This window comes from Perna viridis, chromosome 5 (assembly GCF_037379345.1).
Source record: "Perna viridis isolate PV_CMFRI_1.1 ecotype Kerala chromosome 5, ASM3737934v1, whole genome shotgun sequence".
NCBI lineage: Eukaryota > Metazoa > Mollusca > Bivalvia > Mytilida > Mytilidae > Perna > Perna viridis.
In genome coordinates, this window is record NC_142449.1 from 17,103,089 (window position 1) to 17,129,684 (window position 26,596).

General features: G+C 31.8%; 2 protein-coding genes and 1 long non-coding RNA gene across 3 annotated transcripts; all 3 read left to right on the top strand.

Annotated features, from left to right (window-relative positions):
- The first annotated feature begins 1,846 nt into the window (after positions 1 to 1,846).
- On the top strand, positions 1,847 to 9,362 carry LOC148616301 (uncharacterized). The gene is made up of 5 exons (XM_088583213.1): positions 1,847 to 1,884; positions 6,587 to 6,681; positions 7,381 to 7,489; positions 7,774 to 7,961; positions 9,143 to 9,362. Exons 2-5 carry the CDS (start codon positions 6,616 to 6,618, stop codon positions 9,314 to 9,316), a joined length of 537 nt encoding a protein of 178 aa, XP_088439339.1. The 5' UTR covers positions 1,847 to 1,884; positions 6,587 to 6,615; the 3' UTR covers positions 9,317 to 9,362.
- Positions 9,363 to 10,088: 726 nt separating this feature from the next.
- Positions 10,089 to 13,179, top strand: LOC148616302 (uncharacterized). The gene is made up of 3 exons (XR_015921905.1): positions 10,089 to 10,152; positions 10,617 to 10,729; positions 13,123 to 13,179. It is a non-coding gene; the product is annotated as an uncharacterized LOC148616302 (long non-coding RNA).
- Positions 13,180 to 17,692: 4,513 nt separating this feature from the next.
- LOC148616303 (uncharacterized) lies at positions 17,693 to 20,735 on the top strand. Its single transcript, XM_088583214.1, has 6 exons — positions 17,693 to 17,835; positions 18,136 to 18,265; positions 18,701 to 18,831; positions 19,427 to 19,535; positions 20,027 to 20,253; positions 20,485 to 20,735. Exons 2-6 carry the CDS (start codon positions 18,157 to 18,159, stop codon positions 20,674 to 20,676), a joined length of 768 nt encoding a protein of 255 aa, XP_088439340.1. The 5' UTR covers positions 17,693 to 17,835; positions 18,136 to 18,156; the 3' UTR covers positions 20,677 to 20,735.
- The last annotated feature ends 5,861 nt before the right edge of the window (positions 20,736 to 26,596 follow it).

Genomic DNA, 26,596 nt, shown 5'->3' on the forward strand with positions numbered 1-26,596 from the left:
GACGATGATTGTGATTTACCGTCTATGTACCGGACTCCTTAACTCTTTACTCACAACTGTCAAAGAGGGTCTGCAGTCCTACCACAACACTTGTTACTCCCGTAGTAGTATTAATTCAATGTGGATCCTGAAAAATTCGAAAGATCTTTTGGGGACAATCAGTTCAAGACTATTATCTGAATATAATAGCATTAAAACCTATGATTTTTCTACACTGTATATTTCTATTCCCCATGCTCAGTTAAAATCCTGACTTAAAAACATTGTACATCGTTGTTTGTCCAAAAAAGAAGGTACACCTAGATACAAATATATATAGTTCTTGGTAGAGATTCCTCATACTTTGTAAGAAATAATTCCAAATCATCTTTCAAATATACAGAGGAAGATGTTTACAAAATAGTGGAAATTTTTAATCGATAACATATTTGTCCAGTGTGGTGGACGTGTTTTCAAGAAACGGTCGTCATTCCAATGGAAAAAAAATGTGCTCCTTAACTTGCTGACCTATTCCGTCACTGTTATGAGGATGACTTTGTAGCTGATTTGATCCGAAAGAAAGAATATCGTTTGGCTTGATCCTTTAATCTCAGTTTCCACTATATAATTCACGTATTATCCTTAAACAATCCTAATTTCGGGGATTTGACGCATCGCATCTACCCCCAAATAACTTGAGATAAAGGATACTGCAGACACTGTAAGGGCAGCCTCATATCTTTACCTACACTTAGTAATCGATGGTAAAGGAAAACTATTAATCAAATTTTACGACAAACGTGATAACTTTCCATTCAAAATTGTCAACTTTCCTTTCATCTGTGGCAACATACCTTCAACAACTGCGTCTGAAGTGTTCATATCACAACTCATACATTATGCCAGAGCTTGTCGAAACTACCCAGACTTTTTGTATTGCGCTAGAGCTCTAACAAATAGGCTCCTGGAACAGGGTTATGTTGCTACAAGATTGAAGTCATCACTACTACAGAAGTTTTATGGTCGCCATCATGAACTCGTGGATCGTTATGGTGTATCCATCTGCACCATGAAAACTGATTCATACAACGGGTCACAGTTTTCCTTTCCTCGTTTGTCTACGCTGGACTTGACTTTTTATGAGCAACTCGGCGGGTGTTTCTAGAAAAGCAGAGGACGCTTACCCTACCGGTGCACCTGGTCCATGCTCCCTGTTTTAGTGGAGTCCGAGTTGCTCATTTGCTTTTGTTACTTTGTATATATGATTTTAGTTACTTAATGTTCTTTGTTGTGTATGTCTGTTTACCATGTATGATCTTTGTCTCTGGATTGCATTCTTTTGATTACCGCTATAACCTTGGTTCCCTTGATTACTCTTTACTGCTGTGAGGAAATTATTCAGAAGTTTATAATGAGTTTTAGTTTAGCACATGTCCGAATCATCAATATACCTCTGTCTGTAGAAACGCGTGGACGTTTTATATCGAATAAATGGAGAGGCATGACATATTTTAGCCTTGCTAATCAGTTCGTTATCCTGCAACTGCAATCATCTATGAAGCTAATACTTCCTTATTGAAATTTCTACAATAAATGTACCTACCTACAAGGTATTTTCATCATTTCTAAAACATGTTTCTTTTGTAGTGCAATTTTATTAGATTGTAAACTGAAGTACATAATTCCTAATGTTTACATACTATCACAGTTTGCCATTATATACTGGTGCATATTTGGCCGATGATTACATTTTTTAAAATGTTTTTGCAGTGAATAATTTCAAATAATTTTTATCCTGTTATGAAAAGGAGTATAAAAGCATCATTATTGAGTACGTATACCATAATTAAAACTAATTGGTAATACATTGGAACAATAAGTTTCTAATATATCCAATTAATATTGGTAAGTTTGTCAAATTTATACTTTTCTGTGTGTTAAGCAATTAAATTATTGGTTAAATGATATTTGATATTTTGATCAAGGTTCATCATCGCCTATTCATAAATATGAGCTTTATTTCACCACAACTCAACAAAAATGTGCAATTGGGAAGAATTCAAAACATAGCTGAACCTAAATAATTAAAACTAAAATTCGTTTTTCTTTTATTTCAAAATATAAGCATTTAAGCAGGCATTTGTTTCCTTTTTTGTCTTTCTTTTTCTTCCGCAGACAGATTTTTTCTTATCTAAAAGATTTAACATAACTTTAGAGTTGAAATTCATGAAATATAACCTTAGTATACATGTACTTTTTAAATGGACATTTCGAATACATTTTGGTGGTTATCAGCGGTGCGAGCTGTGGGAGTTTGTTTGGTCAAATTGATATTGCTGTTGATGATCACTGGTATGATTTACTGTATCAGTTTTTTGAACTACTGGTCTGTCTGTTGTGGAGTAAAACATTTTTTTCTTCTTTCATATTGATTAGTGAATTATACCTTGACCTAAACATTCCAAAAATTAGCTCTTATTTTTAAGTTTGCTAAAACATTGTCACTTACTTTTTGCAAAACGTCACTGAAACCTAAAATAGTAACTCGAATTTGATTTTTTTATCAACACTGTTTTGAGATATTCTTCACATATAAAACCTGAACTATATTCAAACTGACATGCATGTAAATAGAATGATAATGGCAAGCTATACACAATAGATGGAAATGGATGGAATATATCAAGTGAATCTAAGGAGTTTGTTTGCTTGTTTGTTTATTGGTTTTTGTTTGTTTCTTGAATTGAGATAAAGACCATCTTTACCTTATTACATCTTACAATCAGTTTTATTTTGATAGTTACGACAGCATAGACTGGCCTGTGAAGATGATGAAGTGTTTGTTTGCTGTTTTGGTTTTATTGGGATTTCTAACGTTGGTGTTTAGTTGTTCCTGTGTGTACAATCATCCACAGAATAAATTTTGTGACTCCGAATTTGGTAACTTCAATTCAAGTTTGAAAATATCCAAATGTACCAATAGTAGGGTAGTGAATATTTAAAAAAGCTCGAATTCGTGTTTGGGTTAATGGTATGACACCCGGATGTTCTTACTCTTATTTGAAAGAAACACATCTCTAGTTTTTAACTTGAATATTGACGTAATCCACCACGGTCACTTTTTCGGAATGTTTAGGTTTTCGGAGCTTTACCTGTGATGCCTTTTTACGACAGTGACTATAAGATACGAACTTGACAAAACAAAAGGTATCTAAATTGGTGCCCCGTGCAGGTCCGGGGTCAAAGGAATAGGCCTGCAGTAGCGCTAAGCTTGCTGTAAAAGGCGACTAAATAGGGCTCAGAAACCTAGCCGGGGGTTAGGCCCTCTGCCCACAGAGCAACTGAGTAGTGTGTCCCAGGTGTGTTACAGGCTGGGATCGTCAGTCTATAATACGGAAAACATTACCACAAACCATAGTAGTGCACCGTGTTGGGAAAGATGCCACGTTCCTCGCACGTTAAAGAACTCTGCTGTGGAATTCGATAGGAGTAGGAACCTTTGCGCACCGTCACAGTGGACTAAATTGTCCGACCCTACCCATTTCTCCCTTTTTCTTGTGGCAATCAAAATTTGTCGACCCTATTGTCCTTGTGTCCCATCTTATTTTTCATTTCATCATAATCATTTCAAGTTCATTTTATCATCTCATTTCATGTTCATCGCCTGAATATAGCTGAAATATTGCAGAGCGGGCGTTAACTCCCAATACTCAACCAATTAATCTTAATTGGTACGACTGAATTATATTTAGAAACTCTTTCATGTAAACATGAATTCGAAAGACAATTCGAAACTCTATTAGTCTTTTTATTACTTACTGAGATAAAACACCAAAGTTTTACCAAATTTAATTTAAATTATCTCTGACTAATAATCAGTGAACCATAATTAAGTTGACTTGCGTTTAACAATGCAAAATGAAAAAGTTTACCGTTCAAAAAATATATCCGATTTTGCTACTTGTCAAATTTGACATCGTACGTTCACAGATTACTGCATGCCGGTGTTTGACTAGGGGTTCACACTGTCAAGACATTACAACACGTGTTTTATGTAATACTTTTAATAACTGATTTCATGTAAATGAAGTATAATTATGTGTTTCAATAATGACATTAATTTAAAGAGAAAATTCAATTCAACCAAGGAAAGAACTTTTTAGTTCAACGTAACATAGTTTTCCTTTCCTCTTTCGTCTACCACGGCCACGGACTTTTTATGAGCATCTCGGCGGATGTTTCTAGAAAAGCAGAATACGCTTACCCTACCGGTGCACCTTGTCTATGTTACCAGTTTTTTAGTGGATTTTTTAAAGCTTTTGTTACTTTGTATGTATAATTTTAATAACTTTATGTTCTTTGTTGTGTATGTCTGTTTTCATTGTCCCTGGATTACATTATTTAAGTTATAGATAGAACCTTGGTTCCCTTGATTATTTTTAAAGATATCTAATTTGTTTAAATACCTGCAGTGATTCCAACCCTTCCTTAAGTTGTCAGGATAAGCAGCATTCTTACGGTCGCACACCGCACCAACCTGAATTTAGCTTTAATATACCATTATCATATTTGCATAGTGATCTGGTAGTACGCCAAATTACTTATATTTCCCCAGTATTACTAGACAACCAAGCCTTTATTGCTACTCACTATTCAACAAAAAGTGGAATTGAAGGAAATCCGTCAAGAAATCAACGCGCTATTTAGGCGTCAACAATATGTTACAATAATGACAGACATACGGACGGCTAGAGTCGAATATTTTATATTCCCACACGGGTATTTAATAAGATAAATTATACCTGATATCCTTCCTTAGAATTATAATATATAGACTATTCATTTTTATTACTGATAAACTGATTGCTGATGTTAAACATCCAAGCAGCAAAACGGTGCACTACTATTGTTCGCGGCCAGGTTTTCCGTGTTATGGCCTGACGACTCCAGCATGTCGCATACTTCATTCAACCACTTGGGACACACAACAAGTTGCTCTGTGGCCAGTGGTTCTGAGCCTTTTACGACAAGCTTAACGCTGCTGCGGGCCTATTCGTTTGAAACACGGACCAACAAGGGGATGTTTTGTTAAAGTTTTTTATTTGTTTAAATTCATTATTCCCGTTGTAATGTACTTACAGTAAAACTAGATGGTTTTGCTAAATCTAACTATTAAAATATGAATATCTCGAGTGGTTTCTTCAACCATTTTCTACCTCTACGTGATCAAGTAACTATACCATAGACAGAAATTAAATAATTTTAAATAGTGTTATATATAAACCAAAATAAACCTTCCTTGTAAAGCTAAAATTTGATATTTAAATATTGGAATATTTTACAAAAATAAATGCGATATACCCGTTTGAAAAAAAAACAAAAGACGTTTTTGAAGAAATATGATTTTCATCGTCCCCTTACCACGACGGATAGCGACGACATCTGGCCATCATGTACTCTATCTAACGATATAGAACATAGCCGTGTGTAATACTATTAAGGCCAAGCGACAAAAATCAATACCGTGCTACCCTACTTCACGTCATTATTTGGAATATAAACATATGTAAAGCAGTTTTTGCCGGTCCATGATCCCAGTTTTTGGTGGAGTCATAGTTGCCCATTTACTTTTGTTACTTTTACCTTGTATGTAATATTTGTCATTAGATTACATTTTTATAAATTTTACTAGAATGTTGGTTCCCTTGATTACTATTTATTTAGAATATATAAAACTGGTATTTTTTTGTATGTAAGAACCACTCGGTCGATACTACTGCTGGTGAACAGAAGGTACGCGAGGGCGTTCACCAACTCAGGAGTCAGACTTGTCTGACCCCGAATAATATCATATTTTATCTACCCTATTTATGAAATCTTGCAGAAGTCCAAATTTTAAAATACGTAAAACATAGAGGCTTCATTCCTTGCATTGCACATGGTAGAACAATTCGGTGATGGATTTGGCTTAATCTTTTGATTTTTTTTTGTTATAAGTACTTCTTGTATACAACTAACATTTTGATTATTATCCTCATACATATCTGGTTTTAATGCTGCTGATGAGCGGTTACTACTTGAAACACGTGTACAGCATATCGAAATTTACAATATATAAAACTAGTATTTTTGTATTTATATAACTATAACGAGAATAAGTACATTTGTATTGTGAATTTGTCAAAGAGACAACAACCTCACCGGGATGGAAAAATCAGCCAAAGGTCACCCATTGGTCTACAATACACGACAGTGCAGTCTGCAGCTGGCCCGAACACATCATTATACATAGTTTCAACGAAAGAGATACCCCTGTAAACTTAAATTACATAAAGATAAACTAACGGTAAAAACGAAACAAGGCAAAGCAGAGGTAAGTCCTTCCTTACATGGGGCAGGCGCGAAAATGCAGCGAAGTTAAAGTTCTTAAGCATGATCTCACCCCTCTTTTTCTTACATAAACATAGAGCTAAAATGGGGACGTGGGGTGGGGATATTGTTTTAATTATTTTTATTCATAAGTAACAATATTAGATATCATTTATATTATAAGACTAAATTATATGAAAACAATAACTTTATATGTTTAAATCATATTATTTCATAGTGATTCATGCAGTATCAATAGCAGATCCAATGCTGAATACAACTGGTCGTTGGAAGACAAAGATATACAAACTTATTGTCATAGAGGTCTTTAAAGTACGCAATACATTTAAGTAATCATACAAAAAGGGCATTCGAAACTGTTGCACAAACCATTAGATAAACACGCAGTGATTACAACCAATATAAAATATCAAGCGTGGCAGACAGCAAAAAAAAAATAAATAAATAAAAAATAAATTAATTAATAAAATAACTGATTTGCCTTAATAGTATTACATACGTATGTATGTCGAAAATCTTGAAAATAGAAAAAAAAACCGCATGGATGATAGAAATATGTGTAATGAATACAATTTTTATTAATTTAAAACGAAGCACTGCAAAACATTGGACATATTGTTAAAATACTGCCTTGTTGGATATGTTTGAATATTTACATGTTTCTGATATCTACAATCACCGACTTGTGTTTTGATTTATGTTTATTGCGTTTCAAGGGAAAAAAAGGTAGAACATGTTTTTCATATGTTTTGAAAACCACATAAAAAGAATATTTCTTAAGTGCATTTGAAATGTAAAGGACAGCCTAACAAGTTAATTAATTAAAAAACAAGTTAATAAATATTGTATAATAATTATATGTTTGTAATATGAATAATGTATGGTTTCCATTTAATATCGGAAAATGTTTGTTTCTTTGCGGTTGTGTAGACCCAAAATATTTATTTCCATATCGGTTAACACGATTATTTCCATACCGGTTTTATATGTTGCAAGTTTTTCTGCATACAGGATAAATCTGGTGAATTGGAACCTTTTACGATTGTAAACGCATTAACAGAGGCATCCGGATCACTATGCGGAGCCTACCTTGCTAAATACAAGTCGTATGTACTTGGAGGTATGTCCAAATTATTCATCATTCGTTTTTATTAAAACATTATGGGTTGCAATATCACAGTATAACGATTTTTCACATGTTTTTGTACTTTATTACTCGAAAACAATAACGATTAAATAACCGACAACAAAAGTAATCACGACAGAGAAATAAGAACGGTGAGAGTAGTATTCAACTAGTATTCAATTAATTGTTAAGTTAACTTTTGCGTTTGTCTTTCTTAATTGTTTTAATCCTTATTCTAATTTTTATCTTGAACAAACATAGTTATTTCACCAATACAGGAAATTTTGGCAAAAGTAATAACTTAGGAATTTCTTTGTGTGGGTTCAAAAAAACATACAAGGATCTTCAACCATGTGAATTAGCTTTGATGAGAGGATTTGTTACCTACAAATATCAAGACACCAATGTTGGACGCCTCGCCAGTCACGAGAAGAAATCTGGGTACGACTGCAGTTGCAAGATAAAGGTAAAATCACAGTAAAAACAATATTGAAAAAAAAATCGAGATATTGGAATTACGAGAAAACATTTTAAATCATAATAAAATAGTGTCCATCCTCTCTCAAAATTTGCAAAAAGACTTTATTTTCATTCAACAATTTCAAACACAGAATTTTCTACGTAAAGCGAAAAGCTAAAAGAACCATATCACCCAATGCTTTGTGTTATTCTAGGTTTCTATCTACAGATATCAAATTGAAATGATGTTAAAGAAATTGTACTTCATAGAACAAGCTGTTATGAATGAGTGCCTGTGCTGCAAACCTTTATTTTCTTGCGAATACTTTAACGAGCTATATTCGATCCACAATATATTTCAAAATAAAATGGGATATGTATAGTAATCTGCACTACTAAACGTTCGGGGTTATGAAACCTGATATTTATGTTATGATGAAGTTGCTTCTAGATATTTGTATTGTTTTAAGAGGATGTCCATGCACAAATCATTCTGTGGGTGGTACATGACAAAATTTGTTTTCAAAAAAATGTTTCAGAAAATGCATATATCAAATGCATCTTTTCTCAAAGTTGAATGTTGGTTTTGGATTAACTGCAATGTTTAAAGTGAATAAATTACATAGAAAGTGTTAAAAATCTTTAAAAAAGGGGAGACATTACTTTGAGCAACATTTGTTTGCTATGTATTGTAATTGTGGCAGAGAATTTCCTGGCCTTTCCACCTATTCATTAAACTTCTTTTTCCCCTTTCGACGAAATGGTCTGAAATAATAGTAGCAGACGCCAAGAAAACATCAAAAATGGGAAACTGAAGATTGTATTCAATTATCTTTAAAAAAAATGTGCAATAGATAAATGTGAAAATAAGGAATTTAATTTTAAATTGCATTTATTTTTCGTAAAAAATGTAGGTACCTTGTTTTCAATACTTAGTTTGATTGGTAGAAAGAAAAATATTGGTATGAAAATGCAGCTATTATATCTACAAATAGGAAACTGACTGAAGGTTTTCTAACGATATCCATAATACTTATTTAGTTGAGGTCATTTAAAGTCAAGTTTTCATTGTCGATTAAGTAAGCACAAGATCTCGTTCCCACCGCATGATAATATGAGATTTCAATTAGTTGCAAATCTCTTTAATTACAGGTTAATTTTTCTACTCATCAATTTTATTTTTTTTAGCATGCCCTTTGTATGAAGATTACAGGGGCAAAAACGGACTGCTCTTCCACTAGAAGTGGATGCATAGGTGTGAATCGTAAAGACAGTTGTATAAGAGAAAATGACGGTTTATGTCGATGGAACAAGTGTCCAAAAGGCAAATTCGAACAGCTTTATATTAAATCTAATAAATGACAGACAAAATGTATATACATTCTGAAATAAAGTAGCTCTTTTCATATGTTATGATTTGTCTGCGTCATTAAACGTAACAAGGTATCTTTGTCATAATTGTATATCAGAATTGAATAAAAAAAATTATGGAGACTCCCTGCAGTCAATTGATTAATAACCTAAATCGAACAAAGTTTGAATTAAAAAGATTTATAGAAAAAACGTTATCCATCTTATAGAACTTTTAAAAATTTTACTTGTTTGTTAAATCCTTAGAATTGATATTGTTGTTGTAACAACTGTGTTGAACACGAAATAATAATATTATAGAAAAATGTAAATAAGTTGAAAAAAGATAAAACAAAAACAAAAAAACAAAAAGAATAAAAAGACAAATCAGATAAAAGTACAGTTTGTTTCCCCTAGTTAAGATATTAAATGAGTTAGCCTTTGGCAGACAGTCGTTTTATACTATCTACATATAATAAAGTATTTTCTACTAAAAACTATACAATCGCTTTGATCAAACAATAAACAGTTCATCATTAATGTTTTAAATTTTATCTATTTTGTATTTATTTACGCATTTGTAGGATGTAATACGTCTGATTATTTTGGTAATATTCTTTATTATGTAGCCAAAAGGCGTAATGTGGTATTAGTCAACTTTGTCTATCCTGTGACTACTTATTTAATCCATAATAGACTGATCTGATACCTATGAAGCAAAAACAGGACATTGATTTGTTGTATTTAAATAATAAAAGTACATGTCACCTTCGATTGGATAAAGTCGTGATAAACACAGGAGAAAGTCGCAAGCAACAATTATTATTTCAAATGCAAATTCAAAATCTGTAAGTACAATCTTTTTTCTTAATTGCTATTCTTTATTATGTAGCCATAATAAAATTTTTAATAAAATTTTTTAATAAAAATAAAAAAATAAAAAGACAATTTTTTACATTCATGCTGTACAGAGAAGGCTCATGGTGCCAGTTTAACCATTTTTACCCTCAGTTAGTACTGGTTTTAGTTTTGCCTTTTCTCGTTTTTTTTTTTTTTTTTTCATCTGGCTTCATATTCTCTCTAAGTCATTACCTTGCTTTCTGAGTTCAGAATCTTATTTTACGATTGATTAATCTCAGAAAATAAGCTTTTAGATTAATTAATTTCAGGCATACTATATAACCAGTTTTGATAAATATATTTTGCGATAAAAATCTTTTAAGCTATAAAAGAATTTTGTCATTAATCAAAGCAAGAGGGAAAAGTCAAACGAGATACAAAATCTTAATTTTTTCTTCCTCTTTTATCAAAGAGACATGAAGTTTATGCTGTCTATTCTTCTCTTATCTGGAGCAATATCTTTATCACGGGGATGCTCCTGTGTGAGGGCTCACCTTCAGTACTCCTACTGTAATGCAGACTTTGGTAAGCGCTAAAAAACTAAGGTTTGGAGGAAAAAAACAAAGCAAAAAAACGAAAACCAATGACATTGAAAAATCAATGGGCATAAAACGTTAAAACAAACGACAAGAAAAACAAAACATAAAAACACTTACAGAGTTGGTCTTTACGAACCCAACAAAAACACCGGGTGAACTCGGGTGCTCTAGATGCGTAGGCTGTTTCTGCTTTGTGTCAGCCATCTGCCTAGCTGCCCAATGTTGTTCATGGCCGGTAAAATCTACGACGAGTGTAATTTTTCCGCAATTATGGAAACGCCATAACGATCATTTAGATCCTGATGATGACCGTGGAACTTATGGAACGATGGCTTCACTCATTATATGACCTATCCTTGTTTCAAAGGTTTCTGAATAAGACAGTAACATTTACAAATTCTTACCTAGATATGAACACTGAACTGAAAACGCCATGTGCTGGGGGTAGATTGAATATTATAACATTGAAACAGATAATTTACATTGAGAAAATCAAAGTCGTCACGTTAGTCGTGCAGAAGGTTTTTTGTTAACGTTCCTTTGACCATTTCAAGATAAAGATAAAGACACGAGGCTGATTTAAGAAGATATCAAAGAACGAATTCACAGCAAAACTACAAACAGACAAAAACAAATAGGCAAATAAAAAAAAATAAAATAAATGAATAAATAAATAAACGATCGAAGGGACGGAACAGATAGATCAACAACTAAATTCTTACCCACATTGAACATCTTTGAAATAAAGAAATAAACATTAACAGAAGCATGTACTACATGTGTTAATCAAAATCAAAGATTTAATGGTGTCAATTTAGCTACCACAAGGCAGAATGTAATAGATGCATGGGTACACAATTGAAGAGGGGAAAGTAGCGAAAAGATTTTAAAATGTATCTATATATTCAACTTCGTCCTCTTACAGGCAAGAATATATCAACTGTAAGGACAAATACATGTAACTGACCTGTATCATCTGATTACAAAATATATAATTACATGATTTTAGCTTTTTTTTAATTTTGTGTAAGATCAATGTTGAATAAATATAAAAAACAAGTACAATGTTATCACTTAGAACTTAGTGTACAACAAGCCATATACATATGGCTTTTTCTCGATGCTATTTATTTAATATCAACTGAAAGTATGAAGTAATTAGGAGAGCATCTTCGGTGGGTCCCAGTTTTACATCAGTTCGAGTACAACATTGAATAAACTCTAATATTGGTTACATGAAAAATAAGTTATAATACAAACATTACTAAAACACTAGACGCTGCAATAAGGTCCATAGGTAAATAGAAAGATTATATTTAAGTTACTGAAATTTCAACAATTTTACTATACGATATTATTACATATAATGATTATTTCATATTTTGATTTAATATATGTTTTGGGAAAAAATGATTGTACAAACATTAAGACTAATTATGCGGAATGATAGTCAATCCAAGTAATATATCCCATTAATACACACTGATGCACGTTAACGTTACCAAAATTCCGTGTCTTCGCTCAATATCAACAATGCACTACAACGTAGACCAACGCGCTTCTGCGCATTAGCATTACGCACCCAACGTACTACAGCATTGGCCATCGCAGATCAACGCGACCACAAAACTTTGGCGTCCGCATCGCACTTCCGAGTCGCACAGATCTATGAAAAATTAAAAAATCCTTTTTATTAAATCTTTGAAAAAATCTATAGTCGCATTTTCATTTATTCTCAAAACGAAAAAAAATCATATATGATCTATATAAAATCGTACAAATCTCCCACATTTTAGTTTCAACTCAAGTTAAATGATGTATCTTATTAAAACATTAGAAGTTCGTTGATCCGTCATCATCCTTGATTAAAATATATAAATCTATAAAAAAAGTGTATTCCTGAAAGAAATCACAGCACAACTATTACAGCAATTTGAATTGTAGTTGATGATATAATAACCGGAGGTTTTGATTTCCCTGAACGCATTATATAATACATAATCAATATGTAGTCACTGAGGGCGGGGATGAGGGTGCTTCTATTAAATTATTCTATTAAATTACCGATTTATTTTTGGATGATATGTCAATTAGGTGTTTTTCCTAGGATCTAAATAAAAATGAATAGGACTCAAAATGTCCAGACAGTTGCTTTAAATAGTTTCAATACAAAACAATGCCGAACAGAAAAAAAAAACCTTCATGCTAGACCTCATACATTTATAATAATTTTTCTTCATAACTTAGCAATACAGTGCTCGTTTTTATGTATAAATGGATGCCATGGACAAATTAAAAGTATCTGTGTTATTTATTTCAAGAGTAATCTTTTAAACTTTTATACGATATTTTCTGAACTCTTTCTAAAACTTGTTTTAGTTGTACTTGCTATGCCATTCATTGAATATACACCCGATGAACCATATCCGGATTACAGAACTTACGCGTTGCTCATATTTTCTGTTTACAAAGTAGGTATAATATTAAACTTACGAAAAAGTACTGAAAAATCACACAAAACACAAACGCCATAACAAAATACCTAGCAAAGGTTTGAAGTATTAATAAGCATCGCACATGCAAAGACATCATTTATTTAAACGGTTCTTTCAATAGCTTGGCTTTTTTGTTTTGTTTGAAAGAAAACAAATCGATTAAGAAATTTACATTAATAAAAAGAAGATGACAATAATGCAAAAAGAACACAGATGACAAATAACGTCAATGGTTGTTTAACCCTAGCATAAAATGTGCTATCAAAAGATTACACACATCAAACGACAAATTTTAAAACAGGTTACAACACATGTTTTGTAAAGAAAACGAATTATATTTTGTTTTAAGAGAATTTAAACCGCATTAATTTTTTGTATTTATGTTTTACGATTATTTTCAGGAAATTGACTTAATTTTCTAATTATGCACTTTAACTTAGGAGATATTATTTTACTTTGAAGGCACTTTGAGGTAGGGGAGATAATAATAGTTTTTGTGCATATATCTTTTCAAACAACTCGTTGGTGAGAGAAAGCCTTCGAAAACGTACATTAATTATTATGAATGTCTTTCATAGTTTTTTTTTGTTATACCACATGCTTTCCTCTTCAGACCTATACATGGTACACTTTTTTGTTCTTACAAATGATTTTTCAAAGAAAGCACTAACGAACAATTTAGGAAAATTGGAAATGGCAATAACTGATAGATATTTACAAGGAAAGCACTACAAATAATTGGGTTTTGCCATTAGGAAACCATCATGTGCACCCCCCTTACATATGTGTCTGATTGATTATTTAAAGAAATTGTACTTTAATACCTGTTACTCAGAGTAGACAAAATAAACGACATATATACAATAAAATAATGCACACAGGTGTGATTAGCTTATGTCAACCGTAACTTACATTCAATGAATAATTTCATGACCAAAGTACTTGGAACATTGTGTATATTTTGCGCATTATTTTATAAAGGACACGTCCGGAGGGTTAAAACCAAATAACATAAACAATGCTGTGACTGCGCTCCACAGTGCTACATGTGGAGTCAACCTGAATAAGTTTGTACTCTATGTGTTAGGAGGTAAGTTCTTTATATGTTGAGTAAACCTAAAAAGTATATAAATTATGTGTTAGGAGGTAAGTTCTTTACGTGTGATTGATTAAGTTATTGATATATGGAGTTAATCTTGATACGTGTTTACTCTGTGTGCAACAAGACAAGTTCTTTACATTGGAAGCTAACCTAAATACTATTTATTCTGCTTGTGCTAAGAGTTATTTTTTTATATGTATAGTCACCCTTAATAAGTGTAAACATGTTCTAGGAGGTAAATTCTTTACGACCTAATTTGTCCGAAAAAGGAAAAAAATGGTTGTTAAATTATAATTTTCATTAAAATTTGGTTGGCGTTCGATTTGCCTTGATTTTATTGTTTATTTGGTTCTCGTTCATTGGTTGTGATATCAATTATCTTATCTTCAATGTGTTTTGTACGCATACTTACAACTACCGGAATTTTTTTTCTGATTATTTGGGTTTATTCTGATAGCAATCGCTATATGTTACGTAATGTGTACGAACATTCAACCACTAACATAATTGTTATTCATGATAAATAAAAAAAAATGACAAGCATTTCTGAAAACATTGAAAAAAACATTTGTTGAGTTAAAGGGCCAAAAATCACTTATTTATTGTTATGAAGAAGGGAAAAAGTTTGATTAAAAATTATTCAAGCCATAAAATGAAACAGTTTATAGTTTGTGTTTTATGCTAAATAGGATCATTTGACAGAAATGGTAAAATACAGCTCAGTGTCTGTCAGATAAACATACCGTATGAAAACTTAACGCCTTGTGAGTTAGCTGGTATCAGAGGGTATTCTTCTTACTCCTTGACTCCTGAATACGACTGCACATGTAAGGTACAACCGTATGAACACATTACATAGGCTGGTTTTGAAACTTTCATGTTTAACAATGGTACTTTCCATGAGACCTAGTAAACAACTCTGATTTCCCTTGTCAAACTTCAAGTTGTCTTGATTCTATCATACTTTAAGAAATCATTGATACAGTAATTGACCTGATTTCTTGAAAATACATACCTAACACGGAAACGATATTTTTAATTGAATAATGCTTTTAAACGTATATAAACCAAAAGACCAACGTAAATTAGCAGGTAAACATTTAAGGAGTATTTGCAATTTTATACTCTCATTTATTTTGGTATAATAGGTGAAACCCTGCTTCGAAAACAACTGCTGGGCAGATGAAGATGAATGTGTCGACAACTTCGATTCCGATGAGATCACACATGGTTTTTGTAAGAAGTGTAATGACCAGTGTCAGTGGGATTCATGTGTACTTTCCAATGCTTTTAGAAACTAGAATGTGCCGTAGAATCTGAAATTTACATTCCCATATAGAATACTTATTTGTTTCACCAAAAATTGTTTTGTTTTTATTCATTCAATATTTCGGTTGTGTGCAAAACATGATCTGACTAGTCAAAGTGGGTGACTGGGTCGAAATGATGAACTGTTTTTAGAAATATAATAAGTCTGAAATATTATCTAGACTGACCAGCATGTTCTCAGGTTTTGATGTGGTCCATTATCTTCTTATTTATATATATTAACCTTTGTTCTGAAAGAATGCGTTTTCAGTTGTTGTAGATGTTTGTCATATTTGAAGATATATACTGTTTTGGATGCTTACGCTGTTGAATTGTTGCGTTTCACCGGTACCATACCTTTTTTTCAAATCGCATCCAATAGCAACTACGCGGGTGTTTCTAGAAAAACAGAGGACGCTTACCCTACCGGTGCACCTTTTCCATGCTCCTAGTTTTTACTGGGGTCCTACTTGCTCATTTGCTTTTGTTTTTTGTATATATTAGTTTAGTTACTTAATGTTCAATGTTGTGTATGTCCGTTTTCCATGCTTGGTCTTTGTCCCTGGATTACTTCTTTTGATTTCCGTTAGAACCTTGGTTCCCTTGTTCCCTTGATTACTCTTTCACAGGAAGAAACTACGTTCTTCAAACTTCGAAAAATCAGCTAAAGTGTTATTTTGAATAATTATACATTGTATAATTTTTGAGTCGTTTCAGAACACCTAACAACAACCCGTTTCTTTTTTATTTCAACATTTCAAAGTACCACTACCTTCAAATCACGCTGCAACTGAGAGTATGCATGTACAAATTCTTTAATCTCACAGTACAACAGAACTAAGAAGTATACAAAGTGAAAAAGGATACAGTGTAACTGACCAAAATTCAAGCCTAAAATGTCATGTAAGCCCCTTTAACGCAAATCGCATCTAATAACATACGTATGTTCATGAACACCAAACTAAATCGATATGAATATATTAATCATAATGTATATTCAAAAAGTCTGAAAGACAAGTTATATTCGTCCACTGCTTCTCTGTTTGTTAAGGAAATTTTTTTATTGGTACAATAATGAGGAAATTCCTAATACTAATGGCTAAATCTTTAGTATTGAATTCAAAATAGTAAAAAAAAAAACACTTGTTACAGATGTTTCCAAGTTTGTGGTGAAATCAATAAAAAGGATTTATTCATCCAGGTTTTCATGGTTGGTCTAGAACAGAAAAGGATATACAATGTTATTTTTTATGATATAATAAAGAGGCGTACGTAGAAATCTATTAACCTATTAACGAAAAAAATGGTAATGAAGTGGGTATGTGTGTCTGTGTGTGTGTTTTTTTCTTTTTTTCTTTTTTTTTGGGGGGGGTAGTTGTCGAGGAATAAAGTATTCTGTAATGAAGATACCGGTGGTAAATTTTCCTCTATATAATACAATAACTTCCAATTTATATATTTTATATACTTAACTAATTAACGTAGATTATTGGTCATTTTAGTGTTTTGTTGTTTGGAAAGTCGACAAACATTTTAGATTTAGTTATTTTTTCTTTACTTATATGATTCTTAGGTAAGTCTTTACCTTAAATCCTAATTCCACATTGAAATCATGGTGAAAATATTTCATTGCAAACATTTTTCATGAAAGTTTAATCATGTTTTAATAAATAATGATATTGAGGTTCAATATGTCCTCAATCCAATATGCTAACAAGTGACATAATCTTGTTTAGACATTCAGAATAGCACGTAGAAAAATAGAAACGATTAAAAAATAAAAGTAAAGAGTGCATATAGATAAACTAAGAAAAACGCGCTATGTCTTTGTATTTTATAGATGGATCTTTTGATTTTTTTTTATAATTGTTTTGTTTAATTTTTGTTCATTTATGTTTTGTTTTGTTTTGCCTTGTTTTTTTTTATTTAAATTGTTTTTATTAATAACCATGGACATTTTTCCATCTTCATGCACTTGAAAAAAAAGTTTTATCTCAAATCAATGAGAAGTAGACATAATTAAGGCAACATATGACAGTATTGAACACATTTGACAGACATTTTTGTTGTCAGGAAGCGGAAGTGGCAAATGTAATAGCAATGTATCTCATATATGTATATAAACACCAGTAATCCAATTGATCTCATACAACGTCAAAAGAAAGAAATTGGTTTATAGTTAACTTGGTAAGTAATATTTACAAATGGTAGACTACGATTCTGCCCTGTACAACTATTTTCTAAATCATTTCCAGCTGAATTTATTTAATTTGAAGGTCTAAATTTGAATCGTGTTTCCATTGCTCTTATGTACTCTTAATATTTGATTGAAGCAAGGTAATGTTAATAACTTTATTTGTTCATTTAGTTTTTAATTCATGCACTTTAATTGAAATTTCTTTCACCAAGATCAATATACAATTTAAAACTTAAATACTATTTAAATGTAAAGCCAAACAATGATTATACGTTTTATTTTTTTTTCAGATGTAAACGATAGCTGATAAAATGACCGTTTTGTCACCAGTATTTCTTATAATGCTGCTATTGTCAGTTGCGTATGGATGCAGCTGCCCAACTAAACATTTGCAACAATATTTTTGTCAATCGAAATTCGGTAAATGCAACTTTCAACCTGAGAATATAAAGGCATTGGTCAATTTATATTGTCCTATTATTATTTTCACTGTCAAATTGAAATATTGTAATTATATTTATAATAGTACAATATCGTTTTTTTGTAGCCTAATTTTTACTTTGTCTTTTTTATAAACATTTTTGTTAACCATAATAATCAAAACATAACTTTTCTGTCGTGAACTAACATGATTTTCTTAACTTTGAATAAAAAGTTTATTTCTTCTCGTATGAGCTACCATTCAATGCATTTTTTGTTAGTGCTTGCAACTCATCGAGTGTTTGCTGGGAATTAAAATAAGGTACTCCTTATTTCATAATTTCATTGTTGAAGTAAATGACAATGAGCAAAGGTGTATCCTTTGGCCCAACCTAGGTTACAAGTATTTTTTTAATCTTATATATTATTTTACAGTAATACATGCGGTTCCAATTGCTGAATCCAAACCAATGCCTATAAACTTTGGAGGGCGTTACTACTACCAAGGACACAGTCCACAGACAATGTACCGTACCTATACAATGATTATAATAGAAGTGTTCAAGGTAAGAAATATTCGTGACTTTGCCTATGATACACTTCACTGAAACTTGTTGAGTTAATATTAATTCACACCTGGATAAGTTATTATTGATTTACACCTGGATAAGTTAATATTGATTCACACCTGGATAAGTTAATATTGATTCACACCTGGATAAGTTAATATTGATTCACACCTGGTTGAGTTATATTGATTCACACCTTGTATGTTTGATGCTTGACTTTCAAAAGTAAACAGATGCAATATGATTTTGTTCCAATATAAGATTTGATCAGTTGTTAAATTAATATAACACAATAGAGCATAAGAATTAATCAGTATCCCTAAACAAAACGATATTTATAGTTGACATCAACTCATGGTTTTTACCTTACCGTTGCACCTGGAACATGCTTCCAGTTTTAAGTTTAACCCGAGTTTTTTATTCATGCTTTTGTTTCTTTGTATGTATGATTTTAGTTACTTTATATTCTTTGTTGCGTATGTCTGTTTTCCATATCTGGTCTTTGTTACAGGATTACATTCTATTGATCACCGCTTTAACCTTGGTTCCCTTGATTATTCTGTAACATTCTGTTCCATGTTTTATTTTTAAGGATACTTCCAGACGTGTTCGTCCACTGACAATTAGACAAGTATTAACGGTAGATAGTGCAGCGGCGTGTGGTGTTAAACTTGAACTGTTTAAGCAGTATATTATAGGAGGTAGAGTACTTTAATTCAGAAGGGTAAAACAGTGTAACTCACAACACTGTTTTAACCTTACGAAATACACAGGACAAATGTGAACTTATGTATTTTCTTCTTCATTTTTTATCATTGATTTTTGTTAGTTTTTTGCCTGCGTTTAATGTATTCATTTGAACTTGTTAAAAACGAAGAATCTTACACTACCAAAAAAGCCGTAATAGTTCAGTTTTCTCTTTAATACTTAATATATGTACTTTTTAAATTTGTTTGTTTGTTTTTTTTAATTTGTTTGTTGTTTCTATCTCCGTTTAACTGTATTTCAAAATTAAATTTTGGTTACCGCTCGAATCTTGGTTCCCTTGATAATATTATTACTCAGTATTTTAGTGTCGCTTTTTCACCATAGCCGTAGATATTCTCAGTCATGTACTTTACTTACAGTATTGTATTGGAATCTACCGTAGATTTTATGTATGAATAAGATCGTTATATTAATATTTTGATAGGATATTTAAACAACAAACGTAAGATGATGTTGAACAGCTGTTATTTGAATAGACTTTATAGCTCCATCACATCATGTGAGTTGTCATTGATGAGAGGATCTAAATCGTACATGTACAGACGTAGAAAGAGACCACCACATAGATATCCTTACAAGAGAATCATTGGTCATTATCACATACCGTATGCACCGAAGAAGGGAGCCGCAGGATACGACTGTTCTTGCATGGTTAGTAGAATGAATACAGATATGTTCTACAATCTAAGTTGGAAATTCTTGTTTCATGTCCCTCTTATAATCAAATCAATATTTGAGGGTCGGGATTTCAGGCAATATGTATAATGGTAATTTCTTATCTCAGGAAGGTAACGATTTTTTTTTTTTTGATAAAACACGCTTTTTATAAAAAAATTGTTTGAATAAGATGAACTACTCAAACTATGTTACATCGTATTTTAGGTGAGATCTTGTCCCGTAGGAACGCTTTGTCCACCTAATGCTAACAGTTGTACATGGGCTTGGCAATCTAACCCACAAATGATGTACTGTGAGAGAGGAAATAGTTACAAAGGTTACAGAGGCCATTGCCATTGGCACGCTTGTCCGACTACTACTCCACATCATCATCCATACTACAAGCATATAGGCTAATTAGGACAAGGGTCACGGTGTAAACATATCATGAAATAAAAAATGATGTGGAAAAAGTACATTTCCAGTTTTATTTTATTTGTCAAAGTGTTTCTGATATTTTAATTTGTGAAATGTTCCCATAAAAAGTGAAACCGCACATATGCCCAGAGAATTGTGCCCTACTCAACATGACATGAAAAAAATAATAACAGAAACTGTTTTTTTTTTTCTGTAACATATGGTTTAAAAGTGTTTCTAATTGGTTTCTTATTAATATTAATATACTTGAACTATTTCTTTAATAAGCAATGTTTATGGTAGTTGTCTTTACAAAATATTTCAAGCATTGTTTACAAATATCCAAGTGGAAATTTTGCTTGACATTTGATCTCTTCAGCTATTTATGAATGTTACCTTTTCAAAATAAAAAAAAAAAATGTTGGAGACCATACATTTCAATGATTCAATACGCATATGTATTGTCGCTTAAATACATATAGTATCATTCCCTTGAATAATCTCACGATATGCCTAAACCTTTCTATCGGGAAATAAAACTAGCATAAGAGTAAAACGCTTCACCTGCAATGAATAATGAAGCTTCTATTTTTTCTTCACACATTGCATTTTTCATATGACTCGCTGATATCAGTTTTTTTTTAATATTGGGTTTTCTCAAAATTGAAAGGTTTGGTAATGGAATCTGAATCATTTTTCACTTACGTGCCTTTACTATTATTTGTTTATATTTATTGAGATACTTACTTGATCATTCCTGCTATAGGATGTTGAGTAGTAGTTTACTGTGAACAAAACTTAATGCATATCATTTACAAAATCACCATTGTGCAACTTTTAACATGTAGCTCTATTAACAAAGCCTAGCCTGGAACCCCTTTCATGTTTACAAAACACATTGGTCATAATACTATGTTTCGTGAGGACTTCTTTTTTTCAGGTGGTAAGATTTTAAGGATAAGGAAGTTGCGACTGACATATACAAACATTATAGTTTGTTTACCGTGCAAAAATACACGTTTCTCTCATTTCAAAACTAATAAAATGATAAATTCATTGTAATATGCATAACAGAAAATCATGTCCTAATTTTAGTGTCATATTTTCCAATGAGTGTTTACATAAGTTTTGATAGACATACAAACAGGCAGGGCTAAAACAATAAGCACCCCTATTTAACATATAGGTGCAATAAGTATCACAGTTTCTTTTTATTATTTTTTGTTGTTGTTATGGAGATGTGTCTATTAGCTTTTTGGCCATTTGAATACAACATTTCAGTATGTTCTAATAATTGTTGTAATCAACCAAAATAGTATATAAAAATAATTTCTTTAATGCATCTGTTGTGCATAATTAGTCGTATTTAATACTAAAACTATTACTTAGATATCAATCTGGTATTTCCCTGGAAGAGGAAGATATTCTGATATGTCAGAAAAATATGTGTACATCAGCTATTTAAAAACTATTTGCATATAAATAAAACCAAGGCATGCACACTTACTAAAAATAATCAATAAAAGTGAATATATTGAAATGATATTTTTAAATGGGCAAAACCTTTTCCGTACTTAAATTATAGATATCCAAAATAAGTCCAGTTTTCATTTTAAGCAGATAAACTGCATTTAATAAATAGGGTAAAATTAACTCCTTCTTTTTCTAAGTATACTGTAGTAAGTGTGAAGACTGGACATTTACAATATATAAAATCAATATGTGTAATTACCATATCGAGTAAAAATGATAACATCTAGGGTAGTCAAATAAGCAAAGTAATTACTTCTGCACGCCTACAATTATAAATACAAGACAAAAAGGGGGTCATATATACCACAATTCAAACTTACCATTTTCATGCCATCTTGTGACTCATGAAATATCATGAGTTGAACAGTTATCATAGTATTACCTTCGATTGTTATTTTCGTCACCAGTAATAAATACCGAGCATGATTTCCTCCTTTATCCAATATCTGAGGTACTGCTTAATAGCTTTATTAGAATATCAGCATTCGATAGTAGAGACATTAATAGTCTGAGGTCAAAATCTTGTTTGCAATAACATGTATGTGATTCCCTTTTCCAGTGTTGGTTTAGTACCATCTTGTTCACTTCAGCTTCAGGTCTAATAGGAGCTCCCTACTGATGATCTGTGCTGAATGTTGACTTTTGTCCTTTTTTCAGTACCTTACTACTCGAAATCTTGTAAACATTTAAGCCAATAAAACAAAAAGAGTATATGTTTGAAAACGTACATCAAAACCAGGATTGGATCCAAAACTTCAGGTCCTGAGATGTAACTCTACTTAATGACCAAATGAAATGAGGCGACAAAAAATCAGGGTAATAACTATGCTTCTTCAACTTTTCCATTTTTTGTGGATCGAAGGGTCGATCCATTTCCAATGAATTTATCCTAAACAACTCAAAACCAAACATAAACTAAAAAACTCACGAGGCATATTCTAAATCCGTTAACACAAGTTTCATAGCACCATAGATCTGTTATGTAAATGATCAACAAAAAGGACTTATGGATATTATTTCCATACATACATTGTAGTAGAACTGTTCTGGTACTGCAGCTATTCTTGTCGGCTATCAATCTTGTCTTATCATAATGATGAAAGCCACGCCATTTGAGGGAGATCATACCTAGGACATTGAGCATTCTTTTCTATCATCTTGCAAAATCATACAGACATATACAATTTTTATGAACAAATACTGTTTGTAATAATGTAAAAAAAATATATTCAAATTATTTAAATGATATTTTGGCATCAAAACTAGATATGCATAATTAAAAACATTACTTCAAAAAGTTTCCTTCAAAGGAGGATAATTCTTTATATAAAGTTGGTTGTTTTTTTGTTTTTTGTTTTTTGTTTTTTTTTGTTTTACTTGTTTGTTTTTTAATTTGCGAATTATTGACAATTCTCTACATAATCCATATAAAATGTAGTAAAATATTACATGTAGATAAACAAAACAAAAAGTCAACCATTTTTCACTTAGCAGATGTGTATATTTTTATCGATTCTCCACAAACATATACATGTGCATGAAGAAGAACATACATTATATATATAGATAAAAACTAATTTAACGTCTTATACTTAAAAAAAAATGGGATCGGTTTCACCAAGCTGATTCGGATCGAAATCTCATCATAAAAGTTCTGCGGTATCATAAAAGTGTTTTTTTGCAAATGAAAAAAGAATGGAATTTAAAAAGACATTAATGGAGCTTCCTCCACCTTTGATAAAATAAATTTCCGTACCAAAAAAAAAAAAAAAAAAGAAATTGGCGTAAATGTACTTCCACATTCTGCCAAAAAAACTTTCAGTGAAGTCTGTCCACTAGTTTCAAAGGATAAGTCGTTTGGAAGCTATATCATAACAACAGCAAACAGAAAAAAACTTCTACCATCTTTATAAAACCTTTCTGTTAGCATTATTAAGTTTGCTACAACTAATAGCCCGAATCGGATCCTAGAATTCATGTAAGGAGGATGTAAAGATAACATCAATCCAAGATAAGTGAGGAAAACAAATTAGGAGTAGTAACTATGGAAAATCAAAGTTTCATGCAAAATAGTTGTTCACTCATTTAAGAGGGGGGGGGGGTATACAGCCAGAAAGTAATATATTACACAGGCAACAATGTTAATATTGTTTTTTTTTTAACAGAATTTCCAGATTAGGCCCTGGCATGGAAGCTTCTAAATAAGTAATAGTTAATAACATTTTGTCCAATAGAAAAACTTGGGCACATACTCTAATTTGACCTTGTAGTAGTATTTTGTTCTCGCAAATAGTTATAGATAACTGCCTGCTGTACCTCTCTAAATATTGTAATGACACATGCACAGATAAATAACGTACATGTACATTGTGCATTTTGTGGCTGAATGTTATATTTAAGTACAATGTGGAACTCGGGATTTCTCAAATAAATGTTTCTTCAATGAACATATTTGCGTTAGGATCATTTAACAGCCAAATAATTCCAGTTTCACCCAGAACAGGTTACAAATTCATTCAATAGATACAAGCAGAGTCACTTTCGTACTTAACAACACAAATGATAACACAAGTTTGTAAGGGATGTAGTGTCAGTGACATCCTGTACATGGGGGTATGAAATGTGAACGTATAAAAATGTTCTGTCGAAAATGATGTACGTGATTTTGAAGTATTTTCTTACTCATATTTGGAGCAGCTATTCTAGGAATGTTATCATATTCCTGTTAGTCAAGACATTCAAAAACGAGGCTGTTTAATTTCCCCTTTCGAAATTAGATACACGTATTTTAAAACAAACATAAAATCTAATCCATCAGAAAATATGCAAGTCGCAACTCAAGCATGACAATAGTGAACATCCCTATCGCTGGAACAAAATTGATCGTCAAGTAATATAATTAATGCGTCATGGACAGGCTTTGGAAGTCAACCGCCCATCGAACATCCCCAGAATAAAAATCGATTTTTTGTCCTTTGGAAAAATGTGGTTCGAAAGTAACCCATACAAAATTAGTGGTGCATCACGAATGGCCTGTTCCTGAATTACGACAAAATATAAAATAATATTACCGTGAGTCTATGATGACTACCAAATGTACTTCCCAGTATAAGTAATATATATTTTTGGATACATGTTCCAGTAGGAAAATTGATGAATATTGTTCAAAAGATACGTAGTAAAATATAATAAAAAAATATTTGCACGGTACAAATTGATATGACTTCAGAAGTCAAATTCTGAACAGTTGGGACAAAAAAAAATATATGATTTGTGAGTTATTGTTTGACACAATATATGTATATATGTTTCTGAACTCATAAACAAATTTCTGCCTATTCATGACATGAAAACTCGCATACGACAGCTTTCTCTTTTTGAAGTTTATAATAAAAAATATAGTCCGAGTCAAATTAGCATTGATTTAATTGATTAAATTGTTTTCTCTTTTGTATTGAAAGTTTTTGAACATCTATGTAATTATATAGTGAAAATTATATAGTGTAATGTAATATTAATGGATAATTACATGTGTATGTTGTTACAAGATTGAATTTTCATCACTACAGAGGTTTTATTGTCGTCATCATGAACTCATGGAGCATAACGGTGTATCCATCTGCACCACGAGAACCGATTTGCTCAAAGAGTCATAATTTTCCTTTCCTCTTACGTCTACCTCGGACTTGACTTTTTATGTACACCTCGATGGGTATTTCTAAAAAAGTAGAGGACGCTTACACTACTGGCGCACTCAGAGATGCCGGTATTTGTTCCTGGACTACATTGTTCTGTTGGGATTTCCGCAGGAATCACAGTTTCCTATATTACTCTTTCTAAAAAAACATAGTGAAGAATGTTGATTTATCGAAACGATAAAGTAATGTTCTGTACTTTAATCTTATAATCGATCTTAAGTGGCGAAAAAAATCTGCAGATATGCACAAACCGTCATCAGAATCAATTAAAACTTGTGTCACAAACTACTACGATATAGTACTTTAGCAGTACTAAAGTATCTAGAGTAAAGACGTCACACCCCAAGATAAGATGGAATGTATGTATGTTCTGTATATTGCATTTTTTGTTTTTGTTTTGTTTTGGTTTTTGTTGGTTGTTTGTGTGTTTTTGTTTTATTAAATTGCTGTGGTAAGGCTATTCCTGTCGATTTTCCGAAAAGACAAATGATAGGTTTGTACGTTATATCCATCTGCGCCATGAAAACTGATTTGGTGAACGTGCCATAGTTTTCCTTTCCTCTTTCGTCTACAATGGACTCAGGTTTTATAAGCAATTCGACGGGTGTCTCTGGAAAAGCAGAGTTCGCTTACCCTACCGGTGCACCTGGTCCATGCTTCCAGGTTTTAATGGAGTTCGAGTTGCTCAT